Raw genomic sequence first — 25,560 nt, 5'->3', positions numbered from 1 at the left:
ACTTTGTGGGCGAGTCATTGAATCACTCTTTGAACCAGTTTGTTCAATCAATCGGTTTATAGTAATAAATATTCACATGGCAAAAAAAAATAATGTTAATGTTTTAGCTGTCTTTCACCCTAGTGACAAATGATGTCAAGTCCACACTATTATATTTTTGTTTAAGTACGTTTGGGAAAATGTAAGCTAAATATTTAATGTAAACTTTTAATTTACATTTTTGAATTACATACATCCATATTTTTATGTTTATGATTTTTTTTTTTAAATGAAGCAAAGAACATTTTGTCAGAAGCTCCAGTAAATTGTTAATTTGTTTAGTATACTAATATTCAACAATGTTGTGAATCAGATATTTTGTGTGAAAATTGTGATTGCTGTTCTAAACAGAAAAAAAAAAAAGATTAAAATTTTATCCAAAATCATGCGGATCTACCAGGATGCATTGGCTGTACCGAATTAAAATTCAGTAAATTTCTTTTTCTAGCATTCAAATTCCATTTGATTCAAATTAGCATTCCAAAGATTCAAATTACCATTCAACTTCCAGGAAGGTTTGACCATTTCAAATTTGCAGTCAAGAATTGAATGGCAGTCTGTGTTAACGGTGCTAACCGATACTGGATTTAGCCCAAATCCTTTAAGACTGCTTGAATTTACAGGTTTAAAACATTTCTGTCCATCAATTTCAAAGCCTGTATTCATACCTGCCAAAGAGAGAGATGGTGAGGTTGCCTTTGTAAGGGCATTCTGGACTGCCGATGTGAAGTTCACCCTTGCTCCCGATGAGGATGTGCTTAGCCCGCAGAAAAATGGGTCGACTGGAATCAGCGATCACAAGCTTCCCTAAAAAGAACAAACAAAATCAAGCCAGTCCTGATCTTTCACCCTTGATTTTCAACCAGTGAGGATGTTTTCCAATTCTAATTCTAGTTCTAAAAGAACAAAAAGATTATTACTGGCACGGAATGTGATGGAATTCCCCCATCAAGTATTCCACGCTCAGGACGACACTGAGATGAAATGTGTTTTGATTTAAGCCTATCAAGGCTCTTGTCAAGCTTTGCCTTCATCATGATGGACGTAAATCTTCATGGCACTTTAATGTTGTGGAGATGTTTGAAAGACTTTTATTAGGAAGATCTACCTCCGTTGATGATCTCGATGGAATGGACGGTCGCGGATGAGGTGAGGATGACTTTGCGGCCGTAACCGATGGTGACTCTGTGGGCTTCATTGTGACCGGGGGTCCAGGGTTGTAGTCCAGGCAGCTTATCTGGACAAACTGGAAAAGATATAGACATTTAAATGTGAATAAGTAACAGCACTCATGCTGTATGTTCAGAAATGCACAATCACCTATTCAGTAGATTCTAATTTAATGAAAAATAAAACTTTCCTTGAGCTACAGAGATTAAAAAGCTTAACATACTGTGAAAACATAACTTTCAGAACTCAAAATGTCCTTTCCAAGAAGAAAAAAACTTCATGATACGATATGATACAAGTAAAAATCTTCAAATGAAACAAACATTTTAAAATGTCAACAGAAATGACCTATATATCTTAGATGTCTAGACTTCAGTTCATCTGCTATTATTGCGTTGATAAATAGAAGTCAGCGGTTGAACCGCAGGCGGATGTTTCTGACTGCAATCAGACTTTTAAGTGTCATCACATATTAAAAGAGTCTCATTCTTCCCTTTAATGCTGTAAAAACCTCTGAGAAGCCATGCACTTGATTTGAATACACACGGCACATCTCCAGACCCAGAGCAGCTGAGAACTTTCATCATGAGGATTTCCATATCTCTGCTTTGAAATGAGAGTAAAGGGCTTCACTGAGCATTCTAATGCATTTTCTTCTGTGTTACAAAAAGTCAAAGCCTTGAGATGCAGCAACAAAAATAATGACAGTAATAATCACCCAGAGGAACGGCTTATTGCTGTTTCATAGCTCAGCAGACTAAGGGGTATCAGTTATGTTCATTTAAGTATAAACTTGTTTTTCTCCAGAAATTTAGCAGAAATAGAAATAGCTGAGTATAGCGTTTACCCTCAGAATTAAAATTACATTATATAAATAAATAGATAGGCAGATAATAAAATAATTATTTTGAAGTAAAACACTAAAACTGAAAAAAAGAAATACATAAAAAAAAGATACATAAAATACAAATACTTAATAAAATGAAAGAAAATATAAAAATAAAAGCTAATTCAAAAAAATAAAAGCTACTATTAGAGTATACAATAATAGTAAAATAACACTCATTTAAATTAATAAAACATTATAAACTAATATAGCACATCATCAGAAATTGTCTTTTTCTCAAGAGAAGCATGAAAAAGACTTAAGCAAAAGTCTCCATTTGCTCTTCAATTAATTTTATTGCTGTCTGGGCCAAACAGATGAGATATTAAAGAGATAAAAAAACCTAAGGGAGTACCTAAGGGAGTACTAGCCCAAGTTGCAATTAAAAATCATGAATCTAGCACATTGTGAAGATGTTTTGGAGGATACAGTCAATTACTGGGAGCGAGAGATTTGCATCAGACCAATTATAAAAGTTCATAATTAGGGTTCACTTCAGCTACTTGTAACATTGCTTCGGGTGGACAGCTGACGTGGAGGGTCACCTAACAGTAGTGCAGAGGTCTATTATAAAGGGATCATACGCAATCATAAATCACCCAAAAATGTAAATCTATGAAAATGTACCAACTCTCAGGCCATCCAAGATGTAGATGAGTTGGTTTGTTCATCAGAACAGATTTGGATACATTTAGCATTGCACCACTCATTCACCGATGGATCCTCTGCAGTGAATTGTTTGGACTCTCATTCTGACGGCACCCATTCACTGCAGAGGATCCATTGGTGATATTATGCCTAAATTTCTCCAAATCTGTTCAGATGAAGAAACAAACTCATCTACATGTTTGATTGCATACACAACACTCAAATGCTCCACTATATTTTGTTATCAATTCATTTAGAAGTAATTACTATCGCCATTTCTCTCACTTTTGTCACAAAGTTATTTTCATAGGCAGTTTACTAGGTTTAAAAACCACACACTTCAAAAATATCAGTTTCACAATGTGGATATATATATTTTACAAAATATGAACTTTTTTCTTTAAAAAAACACAAAAAAGCTGGAAGCGTTGCTAACTAAAGGGACAGCAATGAAAGAACAACAAAGCAACTATTAGATAAAGCGTGCCTTTAATAAATTATCCCATTCATCCTGAGCTCAGGTCTCAGAGAACGACACAATCAAAGAAAACACAGCAGCCTGTCATTTCAAACAAATGCCTTTATGTGACCACTAACTAGCTGTCCTGAAGTGATACATTAATTTCATCACCAGCCTTTACAATATAAAGAATCCATGCCGCAAAACATGTGAAAAAGCATCGCGCTTTGTGTCATTAACAAAAAGCTGTTCCAATGCATATTTTCCCAGAGGAATCCACTAGCTCAAAGGCATTGCCGGAAATACCACAAACCCAAAAGAGTGATCTCACTCTAAATGCACATAAAACATGTTTTCGCACAGATTCAGGCAATTGCACTGAATCATGCACCCATTATGACCATCTACTGTAGAATACATTCATTTTGACTTTTAATGTGGAAGGCCATGCTGCTTTTTAGAATTGCAAATCACATTTCCAACTACAAGGTCTGAAAGCAACTTTGGTTTGTAAAATTACAGTAAAGCTACTTTGCAGAGAAAAGTTGAAAGGAGCAGAAAGGCACTACATTTACGGGCCTGTAAAGATATGGATTGTGCTGTTGGGTTTTGGCTTAAAACTGAGTTTCGTGGACTAGAATGAAACACAGTGGGAAAAAATTCTCAAAGGGCTTCTGTGGGTTTGGCAAACTAAATCTAAGAGCCTTCTTCTGTAACAAGACTCTTAGTCATGCGGTCGCTCTCTCTGTAGGACGGATTAAAATGAGACTGAAAGGATGTCGGTATATTTTGGACGGCCACATGCTAGCTAATCTCTGATACTGTACATCAGGCAGTGTCACAATTCAGCCTGTGAAGTGACAGCAGATAACAGAGGGATGACAGGGAGAAAGGGCAACTAATAATTTTAGGGGAGAGAAATTATGCAACTAAGGCTATAAAACATAAGGTTATGTTAATATGTCAGAAACTCAAGTATTTGGAACTTCACGCCTTCAAAGAATAAACTCTTTTATTTTAAAGATAAAAAGGGAATTTACTTTTATATTTTTTATTTTGTTTTAGTTTATAATTGTATTTTAAGTATTCCTAAAATAAAAATACTTTCTTAAAAAGAATAAAAGTTTTTTTCATTATATACCATTTTTAATTGTAAATTTTTATATATTTTATAATTTTATTCAAAGTATACATTATGCTTTCAAATTACAATGAACTATTGTTCAAAGAAACGTTATATTTAATTTAATTTTATTAATTTTATTGTATTCAAAGCATACTATATGCTTTCAAAGTAAAATGAACTATTGTAGTTTAGATAAATTTTATTTAATATTTTATTTATTTTAAATTTTATTTCATATTTTAATTTTATTTCAAAATATTTTTTCATATTTTTATTCTTAATTGTTTTTATAATGTTAATTTGACTTTATTTGTATTTTATTTTATATAAAATTATACATTTTATAAACAATAAATAATAATAATATTTTACAATAATGCATTTATTGTAATTTATGGTTTTATTTTTTTTTATTAATTTAATTTAATGCAAAAATAATTGCCATTGAAAACCATATAAATCATGCAAAACAAACTAATATTGTATTTATATTTTAAATTTTACTTTATTCAGAGTATACTTTATGCTTTCAAAGTTGAATGAGCTGTTGTAGTTTAATGATACATTTTATTTAAAAAAATGTTTAATATTATTTTATGTCATGTTTTATTTTTAATTTTTTTGTATTATTTTATTTATTTTATCTTATATTTTCTTTTTTTCATTTCTTTTGTTTTATGCAAAAAAGTCATGCAACTGAAGCACTTTGTGACTAAACTGATAAATCAGAACAAGAGAGACAGAAACTCACCAGCCTGAGCGATGTGAAGAACAGATACTACAATAAAAGCGACACAAATCTTCATTTTCAGCACTGTTGGTTTGGTCCAGAGTTTAAAGGCACCTCACCTGCAACACAAAAATCACACAATTACTTCATTCACATCTAAAGCTGAACTATGTCATTTCTGTGCTGCCAAACGTAATTGCAAAAATAATTATTGTTTTCATATTTCTGCCACGGGTCAGCCAAACAGACGTCCAAGGTGAATTATTCACATTTTCAAGGCAAATCAACCTGTCTCAACACATACTGAGTTGTCATCTGAGTATTCCATTGAAAAAAAATCCCCTTAAACATGCTTGATTTATTCTGGGCATGTATGACACCATGACCAAACATGTCATTGAGCGTGTGTGAAGTTGCCATAGAAACCGGCCAGAGATTTTGTCAGTTTGCCAGAATCTGAACGTGTCGGACCCCGGTTTTGCATTACTTTGAAACTTGCTAGATCTGAAGGTTACATGGCTATCTTCAAAGAGATTACAAGAGCACCAGCAATTCGACTTGAACCTCCATAAAGGATCAAAGGCTCAGAGGGGCCGAGGGCTCAGGTACTGCCTCGCTAATAACGGTGTGCTTGTTTAAATGCAGTTGCATAACCGATATCACACACGGGATCCTGTTTCCTGGTTTCGGTATTACAGACTCCAGCTATGCTTGACGGACCAATTATACAAAGAGGAAAGAGACACGACAATGCTTCCTTTGACTAATTCATGCCATTTTTAAATGATAACTGTTTTCTTGCACATAAAAGCCATGCAAATTCAGCCTAACTGAGCTGTTTTCATTGATATTCTGCATTGGCATTATCATGTAGTGATGGTTATTAGCACTGCCAATCTGCCCGAGGCGTGATGGCTTCCTTGTCCCAAACTAACGGTTGCATCATGACCTGTCCGACGTGTCAAGTCTGCGATGTTATGCATCTGCTCCGTGTAGCATGCGAATCCATTGCTGTCTTTGTTATATATTGAGGAATAATGGTCAGGAACTGCCAACTTCTCATCATATTGGCACCGCAATCCATTCCCATCTGGATCTATGATGTTGCAGAGATTGTTTGTCTGGTCTATTCAAAATGCAGTGCAAGTGACAATATGTTACAGCTGCGCAGGAGTGAATAAACCAGCAAGACGAAAATCAATTTGACTTGATAACCAGCCAAATATTTCATTTACTGACTCTCATGTCGTTTTTTTCTTACATGCAGCACAAAAGGAGAACGAACAAACAGACAACGACTTCAGTTTCAGTCTGTTACTCACACAACGCTATCGTATGACTTAGAATATGGCATATGGACTTTTTTGTGTAATTGTTTTTTAGTTTGACAGAGCATCTTCCAAATGTACAGAAAATGACAGTCTAGACACTTTTTGCTTTTGTGTTGCACTGAAAAGGAAAAAAATCATATGTTTTTTTTCGCAACAAGAAGGTGAGCGGATGATGAAAGAAGTTTCATTTTTTGGGTGCGCTCTCTCTTTAAGATTAGAGTGCATCTGATACCGCAGCAGGAAATATAATGTGGCTCACAACAATGCCTGCGACGACACTGTGGCAATAACGGTGAAAAATGAAAACGCGAGTCTGTGCTGGATGGAGTAAGACTTTATTTGAGTCTTCAGTGATCCACATAGTCATTTATTCTGCTATCAAGATGCCGACCTGGTGCAACAGGTGCTGGCGATGGATCAAACACACGGCCTCTTCCTATGCCAACGAGAGATACTTCACCTGAGACCTGCAAGAGAATAAGGAGTTATTATGGATGGAACACTAACAAAATAATACAACTTAAATAAAAAATGAAGCATGCAGCTCTTTCATACTTTTCATACTTCATAAATTCATACTTTTATTCAGCATTAAATTGATCAAAAGTGACAGTAAAGACATATAATGTTCCAAAGACATCTTCAAATAAATGCTTAAATAAATACATATCACTGTTTTGCAGCACAACTGTTTTCAACATTGATAATAATCAGAAATGTCTCTTGAGCAGCAATATTTGAATGATTTCTAAAGGATCATGATACTGTAATCTCAGCTTTGACTCTTAGGAATAAATTACATTTTTAAATACATTCAAATAGAAAACAGTTATTTTAAACAGTAATAATATTTCAGAATATTACTGTTTTTCCTGTATCTTTCTTTAATCAAATAAATGTCTTTCAGAAATCTTTCTAACCCCAAACTTTTGAACAGTAGTGTAGATTTACACACCGCACATACAGTAACATATGAATGACTTCACATATTGCTTACGCCGTTTAAAACCATCTGACTTTGCATTTTAGAGTTTGTAAATCCATCTTACACGTTGCAAACTGCCATTTCAAAATCACATTTAGATATGCAGCACACCGAGGGAAAATAAGTTGTGCAGGTAAACCGATGTCGTGGTGTAGTTTGACTTCTTTGCACTCAAAAATAGCAGCACCTTCTCTTTCCCTGCAGTTAAAGTGTAAAAGTCAGCAGACAGCACACTGCTCTCTTACTTTCAGCACATTGACTTTGTGCCTGGCGTGATGGAATTCGGTGAAAATTGACAGGAGAAAATCCCCTTATTGGGTTTTCTAATGCACGTTGATTCCCCTGAGCCAAATACCACAAGATCTACGAGGCTGACGCCTGCTGAGCCGTTCAAAGGTGACATGCATCTTTCATCACAGCTCTACATGCATTTTTAACATAAATGTGCATTATTGAGCACCGCAATTTCCTCTTAATTTAAGCACATTCTAATCTTCTGCCTGTGTGTTAGCAGTGGACAAGCTGTCTGGATGTCGCATGCAAACACACATATCTATCTTTAGATTTAGCCAACTGCTCAGTGATGTAATGCATGCAGAATGACCATCTGAAGATAATATTGCACAGATAATTAGTGGCGTTGCTAAATCAAGCTTCATGATTAATCTTGCCCATACCTATAGTTAGTGATCTAACCAAACCACTTAAACTAAGTTTTCAACTTTACGATATAAGTCGTTTATCACCATTTGTGCTACATAATGAATGATACTGTACCACGAATGATGCATTTTGTTAGACTCTACAAGCAAAACCATAGTTTTTAGGTTAATTTCGAGGTTTTGGGCAATTTTGCTTCCAAAACTTGCCTTCTTTCAGACTAGTGGAATGAAATGTCCAAAATACACATTTACATGTTTTTATATTATTATAATTTAACTATTAGTGTCTGTAGATTTCAATACATGTCTTTAAAGGAATAGTTCACATAAAAATTCAAGTTTGCTGAAACTGTATTCATTCTCAGGCCATCCAAAATGTAGATGAGTATGTTTCTTCATCAGAATGGATTTGGAGAATATAGCATTACATTACTTTCTCATCAGTGGATGCTCTGCAGTGAATGGGTGCCGTTAGAATGAGAGTCCAAGCAGCTGATAAAAACATCACAATAATCCACACCACTCCAGTCCGTCAGTTAACGTCTTGAGAAGCAAAAAGCTGCATGAACAAGTTTTTACCTTCAAACAATTGATTCCAGCTAAAACACCTCTAAAGTCCTCTATCAATAAAATTGGTTTGGCCAGTGAAAATGTTGTGTTGTGTCTGAATTAGGAGAGAAATATGCACAGATCATATAAGTCTCATATTTTGCCCAGAAGGAAAAATTTAAAGCTAAAACATCTTAAATATGGATTTGTTTCTAACAAATTTGTTTCTAAAAAAGTGAGCGAAAAACATCCAATAGGAGGAACCCAATCTAGACAGCAGAATATCAGAGATTTGGATGTGGGCTCAACTAGCAATCACCCAAGAACCTTAGCAATGACCCACAACGCTCTAGCATCAAGGCGGAGAGTTTTGCACAATAAAGCTCGTCTCACATCTTCTCCAGAAAGCGTACAAATTGAGTTTCTTTTCACGTTGCTCTGTTACAGACCACTCTGCCACTCCTGCATGCCCTCTCATACTTCTTTACAAATCCCCAACACTGAGAAAGTCTATTCCAAAACATTACATCACCCTAGTGAAGACAAGCTTTGCTTCGATCCAGACCTCGCCTCCCAGATTTACCTCCCAATGCTATCAGCATTTGAGTCAAATATCTCTTTCTGGGCTGTCTATCTTCCTTCAGAGACTGTTGCCCTCTGTGGCCGTCGCAGATAACACACTTCCACCCCTGTCCTTTGTGTTGACCCTGTACTATCAGCACAGAGCAAAGGAACTGTCGTCTCAGGGTTTCTATCGCAGTTACGCTCATAATATTGCTGGAAATTCAATGAAGAAAAATGGTCTGTATTAGGGATATCAATCAATTCAAATTTTAATTGAATGAATTACATCGTATGAAGCTTAATCAATCAAATTAAAAGTAATTAGTTGCATATATCAACGTGACAACAAGACAATACTGCAGTCGAGCAGACAAAAAATGGCTTTAGGTCCATATCACTGAACAATGAAGTCTAATTCCCGCCTACTTTCCTATTTTCCCGCCATTTTGTTATTGAGTTTGTCATTAAGATGATATTTGTATATCTGTTTTTTTAAGCAACAAATCAGCATATAAGACTGATTTCTGAAGGATCACGTGACACTGATGACTGGAGTAATGACGCAGAAAATTCAGCTTTGCATCACAGGGATAAATTACATTTTAAAATATATGCATATATAAAACAGATATCTGGAACTGTAATAATATTTCACAATATTATTGATTTTACTGTATGCTTTTTTGAGCATAATAGCATAGAATCTAAACAACCTCAAATTATCTATCTATCTATCTATCTATCTATCTATCTATCTATCTATATATCTATATATATATATATATATTAGTGCCATCAAATGATTAATCGCGATTAATCACATCAAAAATATATGTATGTGTACTGTGTTTATTTATTATGTATATATAAATACAAACATATACAGTATCTATATATATATATATATATATATATATATATATATATATATATAGTAAATATTTACATGTATGTACATTTATATATTTATATTATTATATTATATATAAATATATATAATATATAAACATAACATTTTTCTTAAATATATACATGCATGAGTTTGTATTTATATACACATAATAAATATACACACTCATATATGTAAACAAAAACTTTTATTTTGAATGTGATTAATTGCAATTAATCGTTTGACAGCACTAATATATATATATATATATATATATATATATATATATATATATATATATATATATATATATATATATATATATATATATATATATATATATATATATATACTGTGTTTTTTATATATGTACCATGTACAAATATATATATTTGTACATGGTATAGCAAAATATCTCCTGTACATGAGAGTCATACTGATCAGGGAAGGGAATGCACACAAGAGGATGGGAGGTTTTTCTATTCCCTTTCATTGCCCTGAAATATGTTTCAAACATACTGGCTGACTTTTACGGGGGCAAACAGGATTGACCCAGAGCAGCAGTTAAAGGAAACTTTACAAGCTCGGTGGGCCTTCGCGCTCCAGTTGCACTCCAGGAAAACACTGTGGATGAACTTCAGCAGGAACATCTGATAGGAAAACTCCTCATTTATTTAATTGCAATGTTGGGTTTTATAATCCAGAGCATTTTTGAGAGCAGTCGCTCCGATGATGTAAGAAACATACTCACTGGAAACCTGAACCACACGTTTTTAATATATAAATGCAATTACCATAACCAATAAAAGTCCTGGGACTACTGACTACTGCGGAGCGGATTAAAAGCCATTTTCATCAGCCTGGTCAAACAGACTCTCAGACACATAAAAATCTGTTGCCTCTGGAAGCTTCCGCAGCAGAGAAAGCTGCTGATGTGACACCTTCAAGTAATAATTCACACAAAAAGTGAAATTTCTGTCATCATTTACTCGCCCTCATGTCACTGCAGACCTGTCGGATTTTCTCCGGTACTTTAACAGAATGTTGAAGTAGCTTCTTTTGCATACAATGACAGTGACCAGCAGCATAACATTAAAAAGACGCATAATAAAAGTAGTCCATATGATCTAGAAACAGATTATATCAATGAGCTATTCACATTTGAATATTCAATATGCCACATGAAGATGTGCATGTTTGACAAAAAAGATGTCATCTGACTGATGGTGGCCAGTTTGAATATGCTGCAGTAATGTTGTCACAATATCAATTTTTTAATTATGAAAATGTGTGTGAAATATTTATAATTGAAATATTCACAGCTTAAATAAACAACTGTTAAATTTCAGGACTTAAAAATGCAAGCACTGTTAATTGCAATGCATCTTTTTTTTTCGATTTGTGGAATTCAGCATGCTTTATGTTTCAAAAACTATTGGCATTATTCTGCTTCCATAGAGAGCACTTGATGTGTTTCTGTATGCAACTGAAGAGGCTGATTAAAGCTTTTAAAGTTATCCAGTCGATAGCAGTGAGCGATTCTCTCTTTTTTTCTCATCAGTTCTGCTGTTTGATTATTATTAATCACATCACATAGAGCAGAAGGTCTATTAAGCAGTAAAATAAAATCACAGTAAATAATCACAAGTTAAAAGCTTTACTAAAAAGATGCGTCTTAAGAAGTTTCTTGAAACAATCCAAGGAAGCCGCATTCCTAATGAATGCAGGTAATGCGTTCCATAGCTTAGGCCCGTTATAAGAAAAAAAAGCCCCCCCCCCCCCCATGGTTTTTAATTTGCAACGAGGCTGATACAAGGAGAGACAACCAGCAGAGCGAAGAGAGCGAGGAGGAGTAGAAAGAGTGACCAAATCACAGATGTAATCTGGAGCCAGCCCATGCACAGCTTTATAGGTTAAAATCAGAGTTTTAAAATCAATACGTGATTGAACCGGGAGCCAATGAAGTTGCTGGAGCACTGGGGTAATGTGATGGCGTGCAGATGTATAAGTCAAAACTCGCGCAGCTGAGTTTTGTATATATTGCAATCTCTTAACAGAACTTGCTGGTAAACCCCCAAAGAGAGAATTACAATAATCAAGCCGTGATGTGATGAAGGCATGAATAAGCCTCTCAGCATCAGACCTGGAAAGAAATGGTCTAATGCGAGCAATGTTACGAAGATGGAAAAAAGCAACTTTAGTTATGTTTTTGAAATGAGAATTAAAAGTCATCTAAGCATCAAAAATAACGCCTAAATTACGCACTTGGGCATGAGGAGATATTTGAGTATCGTCAACTGAAAGTTTAAAATTACTGCATTTATTAACATTAGAAGGAGTGCCAATTAATAAAATTTCGGTTTTAGAACCATTTAGAAAGTTGTGTTTCATCCATGCCTTGATTTCCAACAAACAGGCAGAAAGAGTCAAAGAGGAAGTAGTGGAATCAGGCTGAGTGCTAAAATAAATCTGGGTGTCGTCCGCATAACAATGATAACCCAGGCCGTACTTCTGAATAATCTGCCCAAGAGGTAGCATGTAAACACTAAATAAAACAGGACCCAGAACTGACCCTTGAGGGACACCCTGACACAAAGGCACAGTCTGAGATCTGTTAGTACCCAGGTAAACAAACTGAGAACGTTGTGAAAGATACGATTTAGACCAGATTTAAACCAGTTCAACACAGTTTCAGAAAGACCAATCCATCTATGTAATCGGTCCAATAATATGCTGTGACATATCGTATCGAATGCAGCACTAAGATCTAACAGAACCAAAATGCCACAAGCCTCAGAATCGGCTATAATAAGAAGGTCATTTAAGACGCTAACTAAAGCAGTCTCCGTGCTGTGTCCAGACCTAAACCCAGATTGAAAAGGCTCCAGTAGGCTGTTTGTGTAAAGATGAGTTTGGAGTTGGCTAACAACCACTCGCTCAAGGACTTTTGCCAGGAATGGTAAATTAGAAATTGGCCGATAATTAGACATCACAGCAATATCACTCCCAGGCTTTTTTAGAACCGGTGTAACTGCTGCCATTTTTAAAGCAGGTGAAACAATCCCTTCACTGAGTGAGGCATTGACAATAGCAGTAATGTGGGGTACAATAACAGACAAACAGTTTTTCAATACAGTAGTAGGGAAGGATCCCTAGGTTTACATTCACTTCAGACATAAATAGCCGTTTACATTAATATCTTGCCAAGATCTGAATTTATGCTCTTTTAACTTAATGGCTTGCAAGACCCATGCATAGGTCAGTGGAAAAAAAACTAGCATAAAACTCCTTCATTCAGCAGCGTTTCCTGAGAGAAGATGGGCTGTGCATTGCTCATAAGCGAAAGGTACGACGGCCTCTAGAGTGATGAGCGGTGATTATTAATTTAATGAGAGCGGTGTGTGTGCTAACAGGGAGAGAGCGGAAGACGGTGAAGGTTATAGACGCTCTCCGGAGGCCAGGGATAATCTGAGCCTTCAGAAAGAGCTGGTGTTGAAACAGTTATTTTTACAGCCGGCTCTCTCTCCAGGACACTGTAATCCAGCGGAGACTGAGGCGCGCCGCTGTGCTGATGGAGGCGGTCGGTGACAAGTACAAGAGAGTTTTTACTGCTAACACAGCACTGCACCTCTGACCTGAGAGCGCTGAAGCTCATGGAGGTCACTGATGGACTGAGCACTTCACTTGCATGAGGTGGAGGTCATTCTCAAAGGCTTATTGAAACAGGTAGAGATGAGATTTGAACTAGAGATGAGATTTGCTGGACCGAAATGGTATAGATGGTTGATCAACTGGTTCACATTCACCTGGTAGACGGCAAAGCTGCTTAGAGTTTGTAGACCACTTTGGACCAGGTACTAAATTAGCAGTTTGACCACATCACAGGTGAAGTGTGTCATTTCTGCAACCTGTTAGAAAACAGACGTATCTTTTTGCAACTATATGGTCAGAAATTACATTGCAAGGACCGTCTTGACGACACTATATATATAATTTAATTTCTTATCTTACATAAATGATACATAAATGATAATTAATCAATATTTTTAGGGTACTGTTTGTCGTCAGACAGTCCTTGCAATGTAAACCTTCATATATATATATATATGAAACAAATCTTACTTCCACACACATGTATCTTTTTTAAACTCACCACTGTGCAAATAAAACAAAAATTATCAGCTGCTGCACAAAAAGCAGCACACCTTGATTACATGACAACACGTTTGATTATCGCCTAAAGCTGTGTGCAGTGCTGTAGTAGTCTATTGAACAATGCAACCTCAGTAAAATCGCTTTTAGTTAGTTATTCCCCAACACAGAGAAGAAGTAACAAACTTTGCTTAACCTAACAGTCTCCCACTGACACACCTGCAGGATTATTGATTTAACCAGCATGCCGCAGCTGGTTTTGGAGCTAATTGAGCAATTGTGCACTATTGTACACGTTACGAATCCTGCATGGGGTAAATCTCTCACACACATGTTTCAGATTCTTCCTTGACAGACCGAATCTGAGGTCGTGATGGGAGATAAGAGGGTTCAGAAAGCCAGCGCTGATACGGTCGACTGGTGAGCAGAAAGCCATCAGTGCTGTGCAAACCCGGTGACAAAAGTGTTTTTAATTCCTCATGTCATCTCATCTGCTATTCCAGCACTCAGCAGGACGGCTGCCAGCAAATTCATTGCTTTCCATCGAATACTTTTTCCAAAACCAACAGGTGGTGATCTGCATATCAGCCATTATTCTCCTGGATAAAAGAGACATTTAACTGCGGATTCGCTTTTTATGCTCATTCTCAGTTTGCTAAAATGAACGAACACAATTGAAGACAATGAAGTAGAACACCATTAGTAATGCGTGGCAGGTCGTAGCAATCTTCATAAGTGAGATGAATCTTCACAATTTTGCCCCATTGCGCTTTTATGTTTTTGAATAAGTACAAGAATTACAATGTTTACAATAAGTTCAAACGTTTTCACATAAGTGATGCTATCTCAACATTGTCAAAACACTAAATAACTACTTATTAAAAATACTAATTATCTGATTTGTTTGGTTGGTTACTTTTTGTTCTGTACTTTTTTCTTTTTGTTGAAATAAAAACTCAGTAAAACAGTTATTTTATTGTAAACACAAAATAATACAAATGTATAAAAATATATATATAAATGAATTAAAATAAAACTGTGGACTGTATTATTATTAGCAAAAGTTTGGGGTCAGTAATTTTGGGGTCAGATTTATTGTATTTTTAATTACTTTTATTTAGCAAGAATGCATTAAATTGATTAAAAGAAACAGAAAATACATTTATATTGTTACAAAAACAAAATGTAATAAATGCAGTTATTTTTATATTTCTATTTATCAAAAAAATTCTTTTTTTCTGAAAAAGAAAAAAAAGAAGCAAATTAGCATGATTTCTGAAGGATCATGTTACACTGAAGTTTACTGAAATTCAGCTTTGCATCACAGGATTCAAACTATTAATGATACACAGACTGAAGGGGTTGAATCTTACAAATATCTTGGTATCTGGCTCGATGATAAGTTGACTTACAGTTCTCATATCGATAGTCTTTTAAAGAAATTGAGACCAACGCTAGGATTTTATTTTCGTTTAAAAAATGTTTCTCCTTTGTTGCTCGAAAACGTTTAGTAGAATGTACTCTTCTATCGGTATTGGATTATGGTGACATAATTTATATGCATGCACCTCAGAATGTTTTGAAAAAATTGGATTTAGTTTATCATGCTGCTTTACGATTTGTCACTGGTACATGTGTCCGCACACATCACAGTAATTTATATGAAATGACAAACTGGACTTCCTTGTGCTTAAGGAGAAAAAAAAAGCTTTTATTTTAAAAGCTTTAGTGGGTAAGTTACCACTGTATACATCTAGGTTGTTGACATACTGCACAAATATTTATAATAGCAGATCAACAGATAAACTTTTACTTAAGATGCCGTTTTTTCAAACAGAGATAGGCCGTTCTGCTTTTTCTAATTGTGCTCCGTATGTGTGGAATGAGCTTCAAGGTATATTACATATGGAATCTGTACCACTTCTTGCTACGTTTAAAAATATTTAAAAGCCTGTTTATATAGAACAGTGTACATGTTTTAATAACTGACTAGGATTTGCATTGTTTTTTGGGTTTTTTTAGAAAATTGTGTTTTACGTTTGTTCATTGTGTGGTCCGTTTCTTTGTAAGTGTGTCCTTTGCTGCCTATCTTGGCCAGGACTCCCTGGTAGAAGAGATATTGTATCTCAATGGGACCTTCCTGGTTAAAAAAAAAAAACAGTAACTTATTGTCAAATAAATACAGCCTTGGTTAGCGTAAGAATCTTCTTTTAAAAACATTTTTAAAAACTTATGAAACATTTGAATAGTTTACTAAATCTATTAGTGTATTATATTTATTACATATTCAAAACCCCCACACTTTTAATAAAAAGATCATTATGTCTTGAGACTCATTACATCTTCATTACTGGCAAAATGACACAAACTGGGATGAACAGGGTGTTGTCGATTTCCTTTGCCTTCTCTGAAACTGTTCCCACGCCCGTGATGCTGTTTTCTGTGTGATTTTGACAGTGTTTTGTGGTTTCAAAATAAGTAATTTTGACATTTTCAGCAGATGTATCAATGAGGTATAATTATAATTAAGAGCAATGAGCATCACACCTGCACGGCCTGAACACCTGCAGCCATTGATTGCTCATGAACACATGACTGCACACAGCTCCGAGTCTGACTCTCTGTGGAGCTGATGCACTGGATCCACTGACAATGTGTCATAATTAAAACCCACATGGACATTTCAGAATCAAAACTAAAACATATAAACAAAAACCAAAGTGTTTTTGACCCATAAATGTCATAGTTGTCATGAATACACAAACTCAAGGAAGGTTTTGTACAAAGTTTTATAAGCCCTGCCAATTGAAAAGAAAATTCATTAAAATTGCAATGGAAAAGAATACGTAGAAGTTGGTGGAAACATTTCTTCGCAAATTTCGAAGGTCAAGCATATTTGAAGGGCTACGACTGTGTGACGAAGGAAGAAAGGAAGGAAAGGAACGCCTACTGCAAAATCCACAACCCAAGAGACATTTGAAAGATCCATAACTCAAACACACACTTACAAAGAAACAAACACATGCTCACGAATACGACTTGAGGAGAGACAAACTACACGAGATCTAGATGCTGAAATTCCTGTCATTATAATTAATTGCACATACACACCCATATGAGTGGGAACTCTTCAAACCTTGTTGCATCACATGCCATCAGATAAACAAAACTTTTGCAAAAAATAAAATAAAAAATAATAATAATATTATTATTAAGGTTGTTAATTTATTTTTAGTTTAAAAGTACACAAAATCCTCTGATTTCAATGCTAAAAAAATATTAAAAAATATATGATGATTAGAAAAAAAAATTGAGAAATTCTGACTAATGTAAATAAATTAATTAATTAAATTAAATTAAAAATAAAATGGTAGTGTATAAATTGTAAATTTCTTTGAAATCATCAGAAACGTTCCCCATACAAACAGTACATGAGCAGAAACAAACTAAAATCATTCTCTTTCTTCCAAACAGTCATATATTTTGGCAGAGGGTGTATAAGCTCCGATGTGCGAAATAAAGACTCATACCTGTCAAAATCAAGTGAAGGCAGATTTCTTTATTCCTGCCACCACTGACAATGGACCAAAAGCCTCTTTTCCTTTTGTAGATAAGACAAAGTTTAAAGCTATCATTTTATCAGCAGTGAGAGGGAACAGAGTCTCTGAGACTTTTCTCTCTTTTTTAATCTCCCACAATGATGAAACCTTTCTAAAAACACCCCATATGCAATATAGAGACTGGGAAAAACAGAAAAAAACTTCAGGGCCCTACAGCTGAAGAAGTGTAATATTTAAGACCGAGGGAATAAATGATGCTAAATGAAAAGATGATGAAATCCAAAAGCACAAATTACAAAAAAATTAAAAAGAAAAAACCAGCCCTCATCCAAATGTTTTAGAAAGGTTTGACCTTGTAAAAAGTGCCCACATAATCAGTTTGTGCATTGAGATGCACTTGAGGGAAAATATGAAATTTGTGCGAGAAAAGTGAAAAAAAGAAAGATAGAATAAATCTACCAGGCCTCTTTATACACGTATAATCTTCACAGATTACAGACTAATCTTGCATAAATATTGAATTGACATTAAAGGTTTTACATTAAACCTGTACATACAGTCCAGCTGTTAACTAAAATGTAAAAATATTTTAAATTGCATAAAAAATAATACAAATACTTGCTTTATATTAAAAATCTTAAATACTTGATTACAAATATGCTTTACCATTTTATTCAACATATTCAATATTTTTATTTATTTATTAAAATTTTTGTTATTAAAAATACAAATACAAATATTCTATGAAAAACTTAAGTTGAAAATTAGAAATGTTGTCTTGGTAGTTAGTAAAATAAATTGAGTAAAATTGCTCTAATAAAAATAAATTAAAAGCTAAATAGAAATAAAAAAAACTAATTAAAATATTAAAAACAAATAATTTAATTCTAGTAATTCAAATAATACATTATAATATAATTATTATGTATGATTAAATATTAAAATACAATAAAAGATATTTTAAAAAGCTAAGTCAAAATGTCAATTAATAAAATGCATTCTAATACAGTTAATATACTGATACAAGTTTTATAGAAAGTGTTAGCGAAGATTTCTGAATTAACAGGGATGCATTCTCAGCTCAAAGGCTGCTGTTACGTATCCTCCAGGCAGGCAGAACAAGACACGGGTAGACAGGATTATCAAAAACGACTGGTTTAATGACATAGACACAGGAACTAGTAACATTAACAATAACCGACATCAACTGAAACGAACGGGCACTGTAAATAGGAAGTAACTTAGGCAAAACACAGGTGACGGGGATTAACTAATAATGACATGATGAGGTAACTGATTAAACAAGCTGGGAACTAAAACCAAATAAGGAAACTCAGGAACAGACAGAAAAACCAGAAAAGTACAAAACTAAAGTCCAGACATATAACAGCTGCATGGGTGAAGCAGAGAACAGGCTCTAATTGACATAGATAGAGATTCTAATCGGTCTAAGAGGTTGAGATTAATCTGTTTTGACAGAAGCCACAAATTTCTCAAACCAACGAAGGAAACCCTCCACTAAAATGTTACGGGTGTTTCCGAAACGGCACTCGGGACTCTCATTTTCATCAGTAATTATGTTTTTGTTTAATTAGGTGAGCCGCTCTCAAAGGATGACTTGTTAAGTCAGGATGTCAGCGGTTGCTTTCAAGAAAAGGGTGAGTATGTGAACCTGTGAACCATTATCACTCAAGACAACATGATAGGATACAACTACATTAATTCCCACAGGGAAACTAGCAACAGGCTACCCAAAGCTGCAGGGACAAGGGAAAAGACAATATACCGTACACAAAGCAAATGATCAAAATGACAATTGAATTGCAAATGTGTTTGTCATTCAGGCAAATCAAAAGCATCTCTGGACTGACAGAGTTTTTCCTACTCTATTGGCAAATGTCTAAACTGCAGATGTATAAAAAGGTCCATAAGTAACAATGCTATGACCCTTTCTGATGGCAGGTTAACTTGTCAATTTTTCATCAAAAAGTCAAAACACACAATATATTTTTTGCCCTTCTGCAGCTTCTATGCAGAGTAAAATGCTCTAGATTTAGCATAATATAATTAACTCATGGTGCCATATGGCAGTGATAGTGGAGCAGAAATGACTTAAACATCATGTTCAACACATCTGAGGGTTACAGAACGTGAAGATGTCTAAACACCTCCGTGTCAGAGGCCAGATCTGCTTTCAGACGAGTTCAGTGAGCAGATATGAACCTCTAAACCACCACACGTTTTTTTAATTGCAAACAGCCATTTGCAGCCAAAGCATGCAGCGCTTCAGTGCTGGACGTGGTTCATATTTTGATGATCTTCATATCTAATCTCTTTACCAGTGGTGTGTAAACAGGCGTCAGCTGGATCAGATTGTTGTCTGCTGATCCAACAGGCGGCTCAGACATTCACTTATGAGCACAGGGACGTGGACCATAATTCATAACAAGTATTCAGGATATCATTGGAATGGGTGGTAATGAATTTTTAGTCCTTTGGCTGTGGTGCAGTAGTTACAGTCTAGTATAATTTCCAAGGTATTGGGACACACAGGCTGTGTTTCAAAACTACATAGCAGAAACGCGTACCATTCATAACTGAATTGAATTTGCCTTTTACATTCCAATTAAATTCCTGTATTTGAATTGAAGAACAGGATGTAGAATTCCAATTTTAATTTGAATGCAAGTAGAATTGAAATCTGTAATTTGGATGGATGGATTAACAGAAAGAATGATAGATGGATTGAATATTAATGAAAATAATGATGGACGGATGGACGGACGGATGGATGGAACGATAGATGGATTGTATATGGATGAATAGAATGATGGCTGGATGGTCGGATGGATGGAACGATAGATGGATTGGATGTGGATGAATAGAATGATGGATGGATGGATGACAGATGGAACGACAAATGGATTGGATATTGATGAACAGAATGATGGATGGATGGATGGATGGATGGATGACAGACGGATGAATGGAACGACAGATGGATTGGATGTGGATGAATAGAATGATGGATGGATGGATGGATGGATGGACAACAGATGGATGGACGGATGGATGGAACGATAGATGGATTGGATATGGATGAATAGAATGATGGATGGATGGACGACAGACGGACGGACGGATGGAACGATAGATGGACTGGATATGGATGAATAGAATGATGGATGCATGGATGGATGGATGGATGGCGACAGACAGACAGACGGACGGATGGATGGAACAATAGATGGATTGGATATGGATGAATAGAATGATGGATGGGTGGACGACAGTCAGACGGACGGATGGCTGGAACGATAGATGGGTTGGATATGGATGAATAGAATGATGGATGGATGGATGGATGGATGGATGGATGGATGGATGGATGAACGACAGTCAGACGGACAGATGGCTGGAACGATAAATGGGTTGGATATGGATGAATAGAATGATGGATGGATGGATGGATGGATGGATGGATGACGGACGGACGGGCGGATGGAACGATAGATGGGTTGGATTTGGATGAATAGAAGTGATGTTTTATTAACAAATTTCGGGAGGAGCACGCGCAGATAATTAACACGGCCAATTCACCATCAGCAATCACTCAGTCTATCCTATCAGCCGAGAGAGAACTTCTATAAATAGACCAAGCCATCTTACCTTCATTCTCTCTAAAGTTTTTCAGCACTCAGTTTGCTCCTTTGCTATCATATCACAGACGCATCTTTTTCTGGAGAATGAAAAAACCTGGACCGGAGATTTTCGTATCCGCCATCGCAATCTGCAAGCTCTAGGCTCACTCCCTTTCCGTCAGTCACCACCGCCGAGCACCAGGCTTCATCGCAGCCATCGCTCTCCACAATGCTGAGGTTTAACCTCGCCTCAACCGACATCCTCGTCTCATTCGGCCATTCCAATATATCCTCCGATCGAAGTCTGCATTTAGGCCTGAAGCAAACGCTGATTTATTCTGACGAATCATTCTCGCAGAGGGCAAACAAGCGGATACGTGCGATCCGTTCGTTACACTGCAAATCAGCCAACCTCACTCCTAAATCCACTCCAGGCGCAAAGGCGGCCAATAGATCGAGCAAAGCCCCGATCTTGCCTCACTCTCCACCATCATCGTCCCGTACAAGACCCGGCTCTCCTAGAGCATTGGGTCGCAGTCGCAGGCCTCAAACGAGCAAAACCTCACTCGGCTCTTCTTTTCTCCGCAGTTCTTCCGGCCGCAGTGCCGTATGTAGCCGGACCTCCAGCTCTCGTAGCAGTCAGCGCGAGGCTGCCTCCAGTAGCGGCGCAGGCCGTGTTGCAAACAAACTTTTGTGTGAAGGCAAGTCATTTGTTGCTAAAAAAAAAATCGTTAAACAATGTGATGACATTATGGATGTTGATGTCATTTCAGTAACCATGACGCAAACTGCCCAGATCACGCAAGGAAATGATTCATTTTCTGTATTAATTTTCACTAGCATTTTACATGTATTTTAAATTGCACATTACTCCGATAGACGGATAAGATGTAAAAGATTGTTTGAACTTAATTCTTAGAAAATCATTGTACCTAAATGAGCAATTACAGGTGCAAAATAACAGCTAAGGTGTATCGTAAAGAACCATTCATGTCATAATTGAACAAATGCAACCCACTTTGCATGTGTTGTGCATATTACTAGGCCCCTCTTCAAGTCTCTACTAACCGATGTACGGCTTGGCTGGCCAGCTGTTTCAATACTTTCTTCTTTTCATGTGGTTAAGAGGAAAAACATGTACTTTCATAATTTTAAAAAGTTGTTAAAAGCCGTCATATTTTCTCCTGCTACTTCTAACCCCTCTTTCTTTTTCAGTGGTCTCCAGCTACCACAGCACACGCTAGCGTTAGTCTGCCTCTGCTAGCTGCGCAGGCTGCACAGGCTCTCCAGCTATTTTTCTCCGAATATCACAAGCCTCCACGGCCTACAGCTGCAGAAGCTGAAACAAGCACAAAGTTGCTTATGCTTGCAACACATGCCCTCACATCTCAATCTTTTCCTCCCGTTACTTCGAATCCTTTTCCTTTTGAGTGGCCTCCAGCTCCCATAGCACGCTAGCGCGAGTCTGCCTCCGCAGGCTGCGCAGGCTTTTCAGGATGTCAAAAACCCCACTCCTGTGGTCTACAATGGCTGAAGGAAGCGTGAGGCTGCCTCCGCTTGCAAATCAGGCCCACACATCTTGGGCTTTTCTAATGACCCCCTTTTTCTTTCCAGTCGCCTCCAGCTCCCATGGCAGACACTAGCCCAGAGGCCTATTTAAAGTCAGGCTGCCTCTGCTGCAGGGTTGTCAATAAATTCGAATTTCGAATATTTGTCGAGTTCAAAATAAAAATCCTCATTCGAATACAAAACAATGCATTCGGATTTTAGGCGTGTCAGGCAGCCTTATCAGTAGCACACAGAATGCGTATTTTGCACATTTTCTACAGTGACATCACTTTTAGTCTTGTATCTCGCACGAGAGAAGCATGTTTAGAAAGTCATGCAACATGTCTTATTGGCTCTCCACCCCAACTCCTCACCATCAGCCCGCTCCTACCCCAGCGTGGGGAGGAGCTCGGGGGGAGCGCTCTGGGTCCGGGCTAAATGCCGAGCTCGGACCCCTCTCCCCGGAGAGGGGGAGTGCCCCGGGTTCGGGAGTAATATACAGAGCTGGAATGATGGATGGATGGATGGATGGATGGATAGACAGATAGATAGATAGATTAATAGATAGACTTCCCTCTTGTCTCATCCTGCCGGATCTGTCACCGGATGCTTATTCTGTAAAATCATAATTTACAAATTAAGCACTGCTCATATTCCATGAGGGGTTAGTACGTTTGAGGTTCAGGTTCAGTAAAAATACTTGAGTTAATGAGGAAATAATTCCAGGGAAGTTGCACAGGTGTTTTGTCTCCCAGCCACACACAGCGACAAATCCTCCTGGGAGGAAGACACGCAGGCTAATAATTCTCACATTAGAAAGATTTAAATTGGCGTTAAGATTAAGCGAAAAATACCAAAGACGCTTAATGCATGATAAATATAACGTGCACATTAAACACCTTTGACACACACATCACAGGAACACAAACCCACAAAGCACATCAGAGATCTGCCAGAATGCCACAAGCATTGCCCGAACTTAATTAAAAACGACAAAGAGAAAGAGAGTGAGAGACTGGAGTATTGGCTTCAGATAAGTGAAAATCCTGCCTTGTATACCAATGACAAGCCCAACAAATCACAACAGCTTTACTGCACTCAGATACAACATAATCCAGCTTTAAAGAGTGTGTACAACTTGTATTCTTTTTCACACAAATTATGGTTACAGGGCAGATTATTGATTAATAAAGATTTATTTGCGCGCTGTTTATTGCACAATGCTTTGTTATACTCTTAAAACAATTTTATTCTAATGCATGATTTGTAAACTAGTACATTTTGTGTTGGTGTCACATAAACTCTCCATATGTATAGATTTTCTGACATAGTAAACTTGCTTGGAAGCTCACCCGGTACAGCACGGTACTTATTTAGAATAATAGAAAAACGATCAGGTACGAGTGCTGTGAAACACGAGTAACATTAAAACAACTCCGATACAAGTTAAAACGGTACGGTTGCTTCAGAAAATACAGTTTTATCTCATGTTTGCTTTTGTTAACACAATTGCTTATGTTTAGGGTAGGGTTTAATGTATGTGGTACATTATTTCCTAATGTAATAGAGCATTAAACATTTAGCACCACTCTCCAGACATTTAATTTCCAAACTGCCATTCACATTTAGTGAATGTTCAATCTAAGGTCTTAAACTAAAAACCCCATTCAAAAAACCCATTGACTTTAGGACGATGAAACTGGAAGTGTTAAAATGGGAAGTTCTTTCTGAATTTCAGCCTACAAAGATGCATCATTCCTTCAGCACTCTCTTATTCACCATATCTGCTTCATCAATGTGCACATCAAGTTCATAAGAGATTACATTTGAGATTCAGGTGAGCACAAATTCTGGGATAGAGGTGAGATGCCTTTGAGAGTTTGCTCAACACGTGCTGATAGATTGTTACTCTGAGCTACTGTGTTGATGTAGGCAGTCACTAATCATTTGACATAGTTAGCAAGACAAGAGATAAGAACGAGCCCGTCCTCGTCAGAGAAAAGCCTTGAGAGGTCTTTATTTGCATTCAGGACGCACGTTCACACTCTTTTCCATTCTCTGCCACTTGCATTTAGGAATTCAAAGAATGGATTGCATGCACTGAAGACAAGAGAAAGCAGTCACACTTTCTTAAGCACACACACGTGCACACAAAAGAATCACATCTTTCCAAATCAGAGCTCCACTACCTCTGCCACAAGCACCTGCAATCAAATTAACTTGGATGACGGTCAAAGTCAGAGTAAAGTGCAATCATACAGCTTGTGCCTTCTATTCATGTAAGGAGACATTGCCGTTCATCCTTAAAGAAATAGTTCCTCCAGAAATGAAAATTTGCTGAAAATGCTCTAACCCTCAGGGTTTGTATCTTCACTGGAAAAGGTTTGAAATTTAGCTTTACATCACAGTGAATGGGTGCTGTCAGAATTAAAAAGCTTATGAAAAACATGACAATAATCCACTTTCTCCAGTGGAAAAGTACATCCTCTGTTGTCCTCTCACATCAAAATCCACAGACATACTGCTTAGATCCATCTTGGCTGTTTTGCTTGTAAACGGTGCATATTTCTCTCCTGATTCAGACAAGACTTTTTCACTGGAGAAATCAGTAGACTCAACA

General features: G+C 36.6%; 1 protein-coding gene across 1 annotated transcript in view; it reads right to left on the bottom strand.

Moving 5' to 3' along the window:
* Positions 1-25,560, bottom strand: part of LOC306857605 (cell migration-inducing and hyaluronan-binding protein-like) — a 165,829-nt gene that overhangs the window by 98,023 nt on the left and 42,246 nt on the right. Inside the window, exons 2-4 of the mRNA XM_079397626.1 lie at positions 5,081-5,178; positions 1,148-1,285; positions 708-846 (exon numbers count right to left, since the gene is read on the bottom strand). Of these exons, the coding sequence (XP_079253752.1) occupies positions 708-846; positions 1,148-1,285; positions 5,081-5,135 (332 nt within the window). The 5' untranslated portion in view covers positions 5,136-5,178. The remainder of the gene's footprint in view (positions 1-707; positions 847-1,147; positions 1,286-5,080; positions 5,179-25,560) is intronic.

The sequence above is a fragment of the Barbus barbus genome (genome assembly GCF_936440315.1).
Source record: "Barbus barbus genome assembly, chromosome: 1".
In the NCBI taxonomy this organism is placed as follows: domain Eukaryota; kingdom Metazoa; phylum Chordata; class Actinopteri; order Cypriniformes; family Cyprinidae; genus Barbus; species Barbus barbus.
The sequence above is the reverse complement of the archived record's forward strand: the minus strand, read 5'-3'. Positions and strand labels throughout refer to the sequence as shown.